General features: G+C 38.0%; 1 protein-coding gene across 3 annotated transcripts in view; it reads right to left on the minus strand.

Moving 5' to 3' along the window:
* LOC129086956 (sperm-associated antigen 6) overlaps nt 1–13,108 on the minus strand; it is a 49,038-nt gene that overhangs the window by 12,216 nt on the left and 23,714 nt on the right. For 2 of the 3 annotated variants that reach the window (XM_054593721.1, XM_054593706.1), the window contains exons 5-8: nt 10,229–10,434; nt 8,974–9,147; nt 7,459–7,611; nt 4,799–4,990 (exon numbers count right to left, since the gene is read on the minus strand). In XM_054593721.1, the coding sequence (XP_054449696.1) occupies nt 4,799–4,990; nt 7,459–7,611; nt 8,974–9,147; nt 10,229–10,434 (725 nt within the window). The remainder of the gene's footprint in view (nt 1–4,798; nt 4,991–7,458; nt 7,612–8,973; nt 9,148–10,228; nt 10,435–13,108) is intronic. The other variant, XM_054593714.1, reaches the window with a different exon arrangement.

Below are 13,108 nucleotides of genomic sequence, written 5' to 3' on the forward strand. Positions count from 1 at the left end.
TTTGTAGTGTTCTTTTTTTTTAATTTTTAAATCATATTTATTCTATTACAGTTGTCTCAAATTTTCTCCTTTTATCCCCCCTCCCCCCATCCCACCCGCACTCCCACCCCCCACTCCCACAGTCAATTCCCCCTCTGTTGTCCATGTACCTCGGTCATTCATACATGTTCTTCATCTAGTCCCTTCCCCTTATTTCCACCATTGTCCTCTTTCCCCATCCCCTCTGGTGACTTTCAGTCTGCTCCATGTTTCCATGCCTGTGGTTTATTTTGTTTGTTAGTTTATTTTGTTGAATAGATTTCACTTATAGATGAGATCATATGGTATTTGTCTCTCACCAACTGGCTTATTTCACTTAGCATAATATTCTCCAGTTCCATCCATGTTGTCGCAACAGGTGGGAGATTCATCTCTCTCTCTCTTTATTTCTTAAATGCAGATTGATTTTATTTATTTTTTTAAATGTCAAAGTTAATTATAAAATATTAAAAAAATTTAAAACCATTATAAAGTCTCAGCAATTAAACCAACATGACACCAATGCAGAAATAATCAAGTAGATTAATGAAATATAATGAGCATTTTAGAGACAAACATGTATATCTGTCTAACAATATAATACATGATTAAGTTGATATTTCAAGTCAATGGGTAAAATAAGGCTTATTCAACAAATAAGGTGCATGGACCACTATTACTTGAAATAAAAAAAATATAGAGCCCTATTTCACACAATATACAAGAATATTCAGGTGAGTATTCAATATCATATATCTACAATATCTACATATTCAAAAATCAATATGTAGAATCTAAGCAGTTTTAGGAGATAATACACACTAATATATTTCTTACCCTGAAGTAAAATATTCAAACCCAGAAGCTATAAAGTAAAATAATGACAATATGACTATGAAACGTTTAAGACTGTACAGTAATATACATATAAAAAAGTTAAAGGACAAGTAATAGAATGGGAAAGTATTTGCCACACATCTAAAAAAGGGTTAATAGTTTTGGGGGTTTTTTTTAGGGAAAAAAATTCTACAAACCATGAATTGATAAATGGATAAAGAATACCAAAAAGTCATTTAAAGCTTTTTAAAAATAATAGAAATAGGCAAGAAATATACAAAAACAGGTTTAGTTTCAACACATAATAAAGGAACAATTAAAATAACACATCATTGTCACAATCAGATTAATACATATTAAAAATATTGGTAATATCAAGTAGTGGCAACTGTGAAAGGAACTGGGTATTCATAGACTCTTTTTCTTCATCTTAAAGCAGTCCCTTTAGCATATTTTGCAATGCTAGTTTGGTGAAGGTGTATTCTTTTAACCTTCTTTTGTCTGGGAAACTCCTTATTTCACCTTCCATTTTAATTGAGAGCCTTGCTGGGTAGAGCAATCTTGGCTGCAGGCCTTTGCTTTTCATGACTTGGAATATTTCTTGCCACTCTCTTCTGGCTTGCAGTGTTTCTGTTGAGAAGTCAGCTGCTGGTGGTATCAGGGATCCCTTATATGTTATTACCTCTTTCTCTCTTGCTTGCTTTAGGATTCTTTGTTTGTCTTTGATATTTGCCATTTTAATCATGATGTGTCTTGGAGTGGGCCTTATTGGGTTCCTCTTGAATGGGACCTTCTGTACTTCCTGGACTTGTGTGACTTTTTCTCTCCTCCAATTAGGGAAGTTTTCCATCATGACTTTTTCAAACAGGTTCTCTATCCCTTCCTCCTCTTCTTCTCCTTCTGGTATCGCTATTATATGGATATTATTATGTTTCAGGTTGTCCTGCATTTCCCTAAATGCCTCTTCATTCTTTTTGAGTCTTTTCTCATTTTCTTGCTCTCTCTGGGAGCTTTTTTCTACCTTGTCCTCTAGCTCGCTGATTCGGTCCTCGGCTTTATCCAGCCTGCTTTTGATTCCTTCTGCTGTGTTCTTCAATTCAGAAATTGTATTCTTCATTTCCTCTTGTCTCTTACTGATAGTTTCTATGTCCCTTTTCATGCTGATATAGTTTGCAGCAAGTAGCTCGTAGTTTCTCTTTAGTTTTTTGTAATTTTCTGTGAGCTCATTGAGCTTCCTTAGAACCGTTGTTTGGAACTTAATACCTGATAGTTTACTTGCTTCTATTTCATTTAGTTCTCTTTCTGGGGATTCCTCCTTTCCCTTCAAATGGGGGGTATTTCTTTGTATTCCCATTATTTGCGAGACTCTTCTTTTTTGCTTCTGCTTCTTCAATTGATCTGTTTTGTTTTCCTGACTTTGTGGTGTGAACTTCTATGGTAGGAGACCACTGTTTTTACTTTTGGATCTGCCTCTGATGATGTCAGATGATGTCCCTGCCTGACCTTAGGCAGTCTGTTCAAGACTTCCAGGAATTTACTGTCTGTGGCTGTCTCCTTCAGCTGTTAATCAAGTCACTCTGCACTTAGCAGGCCAGCTCAGACAGCTCAGGGTAGGGCAGAGTCCCTCCTGGAGCTGGGGTTATTGGGTCCTCTGATGCTGCTGCCTCTCAGAGGAGTGGTCTCTGCCTGAGCAAGATGGCTGCTGCCACATGGGGGATGAGTCAGCACCGAGATCCCACTGGCCTCTCTCTCAGTTCTCTCCCAAAGCCTCCTTCCCAGTCTCTCCTCAGGCATCTCCAACCCACTCTGCCCTGCCTTTGCTGGAGACCAGGGTAAGTGGCCGCAAATAAAAATTTATGCGTTGGCACTTTAAATGGTTCTTTGCATCTCCAGCCGCCTGTCTCCAGCAGAGAGCTGACTGTTTTCTGTGTACTTTTTGGGCTCTGGTGCTATAGGCTGGAGATCCCTGATTTTGGTTTAGACGCCGCTCTTCTCAGGAGGATCCAACTGGCCCTTTCAATATCCTCTGGTGCTGATGCCCACGGGCACTCTGCCCACCTTCTGAGTCTCTACTGCACTCTTTACCAGTTAGGTTGTGTTAAAGCTGATTCTTCTGTCTCTGAGATTATAAGGCTCATCTTGCTCAACTGAACAATAGTTCAGTTGTTTGTTCCAGGTGATTTCTCCACAATTTAGTTGTAATTCCAGGTTGTTCCTGGGAGGAGGTGAGTGTGACTTCCACTCACTCCTCCGCCATCTTGATTCGCTGGAAGCAATGTTTTTTGTTAGGCTTAAAATTCAGAGTTTTGTTACCAAATAATAAGATATTAGCTTTGAAGAAGCTTAATCTAAATTCTTTGACTAAACGTAAATATCAGAGGCAGCCCAATCTAGCACATGATTTAGTTTCTTTTATACTGATTATAAGGCATCAATTAAAAATATGCTGTTATTTTAAGAGCAAAATCACAATTATACAGCTAAAAAGGGGAAATTTAAGCAAATACAACTTGTGTCTTGTTGCTGTTCTCTAGAGTAGAGACTTCCTTATGGTATTCCCTGAAGCTCTGAGTTCTTTGCACCCTCCGTCTTACTACATCAGGTTCTATTTATGGCTAATTTAAGGTTTCAATAGATTATAAACAGTGCATTTAATAGAAAGAAGACATTAATTCTCATCCTTGGCACTTCTAATTATCTCTGGAGTCGTTCTCCATTCACAGTTGACAACAGATGTCAGACTGGTTTTCTGCTTCTTAGTAGCTATCTCCTATATCCCATCTCTGTTTTCTTTCCATTTCTTGGTGGGAAAGACAGTCGATGTATTCTTGGAGACGACGTCCTCATGTTGGTCAGTTGCAATCGATAGAGGCTTCCCTTACAAACAAGTCTACCACAGTCATTCTTCATAACTCATGCTGTGAAATAAGCCAGGCAGTGAAAGACAAATGCTATATGATCTCACCTATGAGTGAAACCTAATCAACAAAACAAAAAACAAGCAAAATAGAACCAGAGACATGTAAATAAAGAACAAACTGACAGTGACCAGAGGGGAGGGAGGAGAGGGATCACGGGGGAAAGAAGGGAAGGGTCTAGTAAAGGAACATGTATAAAGGACCCCTGGTAATGGACAACAGGGTGGGGATTGACTGGGGGAGTGGAGCGTGGGCAGGGCAGGGGAGAACAATGCGGGGGGTGGGGGGAATCGGGACAACTATAATTGAACAACAATAAAAAAAGTTACATGTTTTCCTAATATGGTAGTATGATGGAAACATTTTCTTTCTTTGAAATTCTATAATTATTAATCAACCCATCCAACTTTATATTCATGTTTTGTGAATCATTTTAGTAGCTAGCAATACTTTTTTCAAAAAGTTGGATTTTTAAAAATGCATATTTTAAAATGTTTAATTTAGTGGATACCATGGGCTTTTTTTTTTTTTTTTTAAGGAACAGACTTAAGACATATAATTAAAAGACCAGGCTGAGTTGGAGTTAGGAAAGGTGGATCATGGCTTCAGGAAAACCTCCTACCCTGTTACAGTACACATCTGAAAGCACCTTAAATTCATCTGGACTCCATTTTTTGATGTAAGATGGACTAAAGTTCTCTGCAGCCAATTCTAATTCCAAAATTCTATTATTCTTCAATTCCTATTCTATAAGAAAAGTCAGCAGGAATGCAGAAGGCAACAACCAGATATTCTTTTTACAAACAACGTTGCACCTGCAGGAAACTTTCTTTAAAATACATCACTGATTTTTAAAGACAAGGGTAGCCCATTTTCAAAGAAGAGTCGCCTCAGTTTTTCTAATAAATTTGTTATTTCTCAACTCATAAAAGCAGAATTGTCCGAAACCATTTTAAATGACATGTTTTTAAGAATGAGTCAAAATCTCACAAATCTTCACGAAACAGTAAGAAGTAAGCACTTACTTTTACTTGAAGATCCTCAGAGCTTTCTGGTGACATGTACAAGGAAAGCAGAACTGGCAAAGTGTTTGTGACTGCGACAGCGCGCGCGTGCTCCGGAGTGTGTCTCCCAACCTGTCCCAAGGCCCAGGCGGCAGCAGCCTTAATGTGATCTTCTGGTTCTTCTGACAGGCAGACTGACAACCGCGGCACGCCCTGCAGCGTTGGCCAAGAGAGCAAGCAGGCGGCATGACTCTAGAGCAGGGCGAGGGAGTCTTCCATGTCTCTCAACATTAAAAGAAATCATTTTGGCCTTGACCCTTTTTTCCCTAGATGGTTCAATAAACGAGCACATCACAGGGGCTGTCACTTTTCAAGTCAGTAAAATGGCTACCACTACTTTCCCTTAATTATCTGTTACAATCCAGCTAAACCAAGACTGTCTCTGCTAGCATTTACTCCCCAAATAAAGAGGCATTTAATCAAACCACAGATGCCACAGATTAGTACACAGGCAAAACCAAGTTCCACTGTGACAAATTTAAAATGCTTAGATTTTAAAACTTTTTACTTTCCTTTGTTAAAAAAAGTTAATTTAGAATCCTTTAAAATTTCCTTTTCACTAGTTATAATAAATCTATCAACAAAACAACTACTATAGATTTGAAATCCAATGAATAATATGAGCCAGAATTCTATTTAAGTAACTTTTAGATTAAATGTATTCCCTAAAACCTTTCCTGAAATAGTAAATAAATTTTCATTAATTTTGGTCACCTTTTAAATGATAGTTTTGCCCATAGTTTAACTTGATTGAATGTCAAAGTAGAAATAATGACTTTTGTTACACAAATAGCACATGCTTATATTTTGCACTTTAGGATTCAGTTTTATCTAAATAATCAAAACAGAATTAACTAAAGAACCCCAAAGACATCACAGTTTCTATATCTAAGGAAGTACCAAATAGCCAAATCAAATTATAATTCCAGATTCTGTATAGGAATAATTTTCCAACTAATTTAAGACTATAATAATTATCACCTTAAATTTAGTATCACAAAAGTGAATTTCACATTGTCATGCTACCATAGCAAAGGCCAAATGATCATATGTACTTTTTTCCCCTGTACCTTTAAGTATGGTTATTAAGACCAGCTTCCTGAAGACACCTACGATATTTCTTCATTGACTTCTTTTTTCTCAAACTAAAAATGTTTGTCTCCCAATACAAAAGATCAGACCTGTCTTCAGAATGAGGCAACTTTCGAGAAAGTCCACACTCTGAAACTTTTAAGACTAAAAGAAGCAGGAGGAAAAAGAGTCGGCCTCCTCCACCCTGTCCTCCAAACTCTGACTTACTGGCCTCAGTTGTAATGAACAGCAAATGAAGTAGGAAATATGAATGTGCTTTGAAAATTATAAAGCATTAATTTAAATGTGAAGTACTGTTTGCTATTAGTCCTTGCAGTATTACGTAGGAAGAAGAAAGAACGTCGCAGTACTGTGGGGTTGCCTCACACTGCGGCTGCCACCTTCATCTTCAACTAACTGAGATACGGTCGGGTGGGAGCGGCCAGCAGCAACCCTAGACCACAGGAAGGGAGCGCCTCCTGCTTAATTTGGCGGGGAAATATGGGAAGCAAAAGCAATTGCTGCTTCTTTCATCATTTTTCCTACGCATAAGCTTTCTGACCCCCTGCAAATGAACCAAGTAACATCCCAATAATATCTCCAGAGTGACCCTTCAGAAAGCAGCGCTACTGTTCTAGTCTCTATCATAGTCTTTGGTAACAGAAGAACAAAAAGAAATGTGTAGGAGAAAGAAATGAGCAAAGCAAAGAATTATCAAGGAATAGGTAGAAAATAAAGATTTGAGGCTCCCTTTTATTCTGAGGATTAGCAAGGGTTTAAAAAAAAAAACTCCACACTTCTGTTTAACATATAGCAGCAGGTTTTCCTGCTGATAAGAAACCCATACCCTAGAGGATTGCCAAAAACACTGTAAGCACATAGCCTCCGACTATTCTTCAGAAGATGGATATTTATTTGTTCAACCAATATTTTTGAGTACCTAATATGTGTCAGGGCTACACTGTGTGGTGGGTTAATACCAAGTTCTAAATTCAGATGAGGCCAAATTCCTAAAGCAAGGACACAAAACGCTGCTATCTGACATGTGCTCTGAATTGCCCCCATCTAAAAGGAGAGATGAGTTCATGAAAGCTGATGGAAAGCAGATAAAAAGGGATGTCCTAGCCATCGTCCTCTCCTAACCAGTGATGGGAAAGGGGAGAATGACTACTGGGAATGTAATGTCTTTAATCACGGTATGCTTTACATTGTGTAAATATATACAGCCCATCCTTCAAGACAAAATACACTGAAAAATACACCAGGGGACTGATGGTCTCTCCCACGCTGGAACTATAATCCTAATACTCAGGGGTATTGATATTTTGTAGATATTAAATGCTGAGTAAAACTTTAAACTGCCTACAAAATAAACCTTACTCTAGTCTTGCTTTCAGAACCTTACTAATCAGCCATGAAAACAAGCTGAAGAATTCTTCAGGTTCCTTTCACTCTGGTCAGTTATAATGTATAATCTATGGCAAGAGTATTACTGTGATTCTTAGAATATCTCACTACAATAACTAGAAGAAAATCAAGCAAGAGCAAACCTTGGAAATGATCACTGCCATTGCCAAGTTCTCAGAATGGGCCGCCACGTAACCAAGCATCATGATGCCAGGCAGCCTTATGCTTCCTTTGCAAGACCCAATGCAATCGACGATGGCAGCAACTCCTCCCGTGTTGACTATCAACTGTGACAGCTAAGAGAAAGGAAGGAGAGCTAGGTAAGTGGGACCAGAAAGCATTAAATAATCTTTAACTACTACTTTAGTATTGCCAAACATTTTTACTTAGGACCTAAAAACGTCTCGTAAAATTTGAAATATGATTTAGTGAACTTACTTATTAAAGAAATATACAGGTATAATAATCCTATTTTATTTTATTTGCTAAAAGATTTTACTTATTTTTTTAGAGAGAAAGGAAGGGAGGGAAACAAGGGTCAGTTGCCCTGAAACCCAGGCATGTGTCCTGACTGGGACTTGAACCTGCAATCTTTTGATTCACAGGCAGCACTCAACCCACTGAACCACACCAGTCAGGGCATAATAATACTATTGTAAATATACAAGTATATTCACTGTACAACGCTTACTCTGTGCTTCAATTTTTCATGCATTTATGGCACAACTTTTATCCCTATTCAAATGGTTGTCAAAATTCCTCACCTAGACACTAAGCCTAGAGATAGTTCATAACTAGCTAACTACTGAGAGCCCCAATCACAATGTGTGAGTATGAAGCAGGTTAATCACTGAATGCTGAGTGACAATGTCAGACCTGAATTATTCTAGCCTAATTATCCCCTCTTTGCAAACTATGATTACTAGCTGATTACATTCAATCATAAAAATTTCAACCAAGTGAAGATGTTAGGTGAAATAATGAGGACTTTAAGCTTTAGTAAAATGAAATTGATTAGTCAAAACACACACAGAAAAAGACACAACTTCAGAATCCACCCAGGCTTGCTTCACCTCTATGCCTTTGGCATCTAAGAACTCAGAGCAGGAACCACCATGTAAGAGCAGCTACTAGAGTAGTTCCACTGGGCTGGGGGCGGGCAGCCTGGTGGTCTCTCCCACCCTAGAACTGTACAGTCTCTCACTACTCTCAGTTGACCTGAAATGACAAGAATGGTGAAGGACACTGGCCCTCCAATCTAGAAATGTAAAAACAGGAAATGATTAAAAACTGAGGTTTCTGTCTCAAACTCCATTGATATAACCCTGTGGGGTTCTCACCAAGGTGCTCTTTTGTCCTTTGGGAAACATTTGGCAATGTATACGGAGACACTTTTGATGCTCATAGTGTGGGAAGGCATGCTACTGGCAGGGGCCAAGGATGCTGCTAAATATCCAGCCTGCCGTGTACAGGACAGTCTCCCACAACAAAGGATAATCCAGTGCACAATGTCCGCAGTGCTCAGGATGAGAAACCCTGACCTGACCGAACCATGAGGCACAGCATAGCGGTCTTTTACACAAATTGATGTTTTACTTAACAGTGAAAAGTGGCTAATATTGTTGTAGTTAAAGCTGTTTTGTTTGTTTTGTTTTTACCTCAGGTGTATGTTTTGCAATCTCTCTAATTAAAGTGGAAGCATTTTTCTTCACGTATTCGTCTTTGTCCTTCAGGCAGGTAAGTACAACTGGAAAAATCTCCGCCTCAACCACCATTTCTGCCAGATCCACAGAATGTTTTGCAATCTGACTGAGAGCGGAAAGGACTTGACGCTGTCAAGCAAAAACCAAAATAGAACAAAACATTAAGCAGAGTCCACTCTAGAGTTCAGATATAACTTAAAAAGCTTTACACATAGCCGAATTCCTTTATAAAAAGAAAAAACAATTATGTACCCAGCATAACCTAAGATTTCTGTGTCTTGAGACATTCACTTCCTAGTCTTATATTTAAATACTCAATTTCTTAAATCCCCTAATTTCCAAATTAAATGTCTTAGTTCTCTGTGGATTGTTTAAATCCCTATCATAGGTGATCAAAGAATATGACCTTTGGATAAATACTATTCCTTAACTATGTAACACTTAAATTGTTAATTTATAATACATGTGATAATATAGTACAAAAAAGTTCAGGCAGAACTAACATTTTTGGCATGATGCTGTTAACATTTCAAAGAATTTTTCATTGCTTAGTTAACATTAAAAAATTTTTAAACCTTATGGGATTTTACTATTAGCATATAAAATTATAATTGGTGATTATTAACAGAAAATTAGATTTTAGAAAGTTATAAAAAGAAATATAAATATGATAATTTTCATAAGAAACTTAAATATAACAGTGGTGAGTTAGAAAAACTTTTAAGTGCCTTCCTACCCTCAGATTCAATCACTATGTAATTCCTTATTCTAGTGATTAATATTAATAGTGATACTACTTCTAATTTTTAGCATGGCACATATTTTCCCAGTCATGTCTTTCTCATCTATTCCTTACAGCATAATTTTCACATATTAAAAGAAAGAAGAAGAAGGGACTAAACAAAGAACATGTATGAATGACCCAGGGACATGGACAGCAGAGTGGGAACTGGCTGTGGGAGAGGGGGTGGGGTGGGATGGGTGGAGGAGGGCAAAGGGGGAAAAATCAAGACAACTGTAATAGAATAAACATGATTTAAAAATGAAAAATTAACAAAAGAAAAAGAAAAAGAAGAGACCAAATACATAATATAGTCACATTTTCGATGATAATTTAAGTTATTTTGAACGTATAATATTAATCTATACACATTTCCATTTTTCTTAGATTAACAGAAGTCTGATTTTTTTTAAACTTATTTTTAAGTACCTTCAATTTAGCATTAGGGTTCAGAATCATCCGGGCTAAGTGAGCAATAGCTCCTGCATCCACTACTGTCTGTGCTAACTCTGGAGAATGCTCTGAAATATCGCTGAGGACTGAAGCAGCAATCCTTTTCAAAGCAATTTCTGGCTCCTGGATACAGAGTATTAATAGAGGAACTGCTCCTGCATCCACCACAGCTTGTGCCAGCTCTGCGGGTCCAAGAAGAATAATTGTGTATGAATCACTGACCCTTGTGCAAGCAAACCATTTTTTTACCCTGACAGAGGAAAGAAAGAAAAGAGGAGGGTGTACTCCATTGTCTCAATATCTGCATTTCAAATCAGCATTCCTGGTTTCATAAACCATGTGGACCAATCCAGAGCTGAAAGGCATACAGGTCAATAGATGGACCTCCATTTACATGGACACATTTGAAGTAAATTAGTCTGAAATGGCTTGTTGTTCTTTATTTTATTTTTTTTACAAGAGTAAGCAGATGTCAGCTGTTTAAGCTCTGACAATTCTGCACTTCTCAATCGGCAAGCATTTTATGCATGGTTTACAATAACAGAGAAAATTAAAGTACCAAAAATGGACCAACCACACTAATTACACAGTATTTTATACTATTTACATGAGTAAACATTAACATGAATGTTGCGCTAATAATGTTGATTTTTAAATTCCATTCATCTTACAGTATCAGTATTTTTTAAATATTTTTAAAACTTTATACAAAATTAAAAGGTACATTATATTGTATATATAAAAAACACTTTTAAAATGAGATCTCCAGCTAAACAGCATCCTTTAATATATAGAAATGTGAATGTTTACTTAGATAAAGGTATAACTTTATCGTAATCATTTTACTTGTCAGGAAGAAACATCTTTTGAATACACAGGCCAATTTACTTGGGTGTCCAAGAATAACAGCTATAAAAGTAACACATTTTAAATTATAGGTAACGAGAGATGGTCATGCAGACCCAAACAGGCTCCAGCACAAATAACGCCCCTTTTTATTACAAAATCATAAGCATGTAATTCTGTAATGTAACAATATCACACTCAAGCACATTTTATGACATTTTAGGTGAAATGTTCAACTTGCTGTCCATCTTGTGGGAGACACTCACATACCCTACCAACCACCCACAAGCAGGCCTTACTTCTGCCAGACCCTGTATAATATACATGTTAAAATAAATGCCTTTTAAGCAGCCTAAAGCACAATACATAGTTTCAAGATTCTATTTTCCATTTCTCTGGCTTTCCTTTCATCCTGTCCTCACCCAGAGGCTCTGGGACCTCAGCGGCCATGAGGCCAGGGAGCAGCCCAGGCCACGGGGGCCAGGTCCCAAAAGCAAGGACCGGAGCTCAGGGATGTGTAGCTGGCACAGCCAGCCTCACACAACTTCCAGAGGGAGGGGCAGGGGCTCAGGTTCAGGCAAAGGTATTATTTGTCATATCAAAAAACCTCAAATATTTGGCAGGAATTCAGAGGTTAAATAATGGCAGTTTACTTAATGGATTCTCTCTCATTCAACAGGCAGCTGGGAGTGGCTGGGGAGACCCCAGCCTACTGGAGTGGGATGCGGATGTCTTCCAGATCTTCTGTGGAAACCTGGGCACGGGGTGGAGGATGACATCTTGGCCTGTGTCTTCAGCCATTTCCCATCCTTCCTTGAGGCTAAGACCAGGGACTATGGCTTCCCTAGCTTTAAGGATCCCAGTGACTATGTATGTGCCATGCATGAGATGAATGAAAAACCCCATCAAGCTGCACAAGAGCATGTGGAAGGACTAGAACCTAGGTGTGGTGGGCAAGAAGCAGAAGCAGGAGGAGAAGTTGGGCCTGAGATGTGGTCGGCACCTGCTCCCACCTTGCCAGGGCGCTTTACGAAGTCTAAAGAGCGACACATAATTCTCTTTGGAAAACCCTCAAGTATCTACCCAGCCATTGTCCCCAAAACCAGTTTTAAAAATACTTTTGTTCATTTCCAAATTAAAAAGAATAATAATAATAATGCTACAATAACATTTGCATGGATACAGTTTTTCATTGTGGAATTTTTTCTCTATGATTCCCAAAGCAGGCTTTTTAGAGGAATCATAAACTATTTTGTGACTTAGATTAGTTTTACCAAACAACTTCCCACAAGTTTATACAATTTGTAGTGCCTCCACCAAAGGGCATAAACATTATCAAGTCCATTCTAACCTTCAGCATTAATACTAATGCCGTTCATTTTTTGAATATTGACCATGTGCCAACCACTGTTCTAAGTGCTTCACATGTATTATCTCATCATCCTCATAACAAACCTCTGAGGGAGCTCCTTTGCACATCCTACAGCAAATCCTTGAGGTAACTCTGAAGGAGTTACCCTCTTTTTGCAGATGAGGAAGTTAAGGTTCAAAAAGTTTAAAAGTCATATCCAATGTCACATAGCAACTAAGTGGTAGAACTTAGACTCAAAGTCTGTCCTAACGCCACAGTGCTCTTAACCACTTGGTTCTATTTCTGCTTTACCCTTTTGTCCTCCAAATAATAATAGGTAGGGAAAGATCTCTGCACTAATATTTTAATATACAGTTCTTGATTACTAGCAAAGTTGATCATTTTTACATGTGTTTGTTAAACTGCATATTCTTGTTGTATTATTTGTTCATATGATAGCAGTTTTGTTCCTTATGTATTTTTAACTAGTCAGGTGTGTCAGCACGACCTCCACAAAAGAGGTCTAGGCACCGAATTGTCAGTTTCTAAGAGAAGGTGGTCTTTCTCTTTCTTCTTCCTGCCCCGTACAGGCTGAGTATAAACATGTTCTAGAAAGTCATGTCCATGTCTTTTTAACATTACTCATTCATATGATACAG

This window comes from Pteronotus mesoamericanus, unplaced genomic scaffold (genome assembly GCF_021234165.1).
Source record: "Pteronotus mesoamericanus isolate MK-2021 breed Mesoamerican mustached bat unplaced genomic scaffold, CSHL_Meso_final contig_130, whole genome shotgun sequence".
NCBI lineage: Eukaryota > Metazoa > Chordata > Mammalia > Chiroptera > Mormoopidae > Pteronotus > Pteronotus mesoamericanus.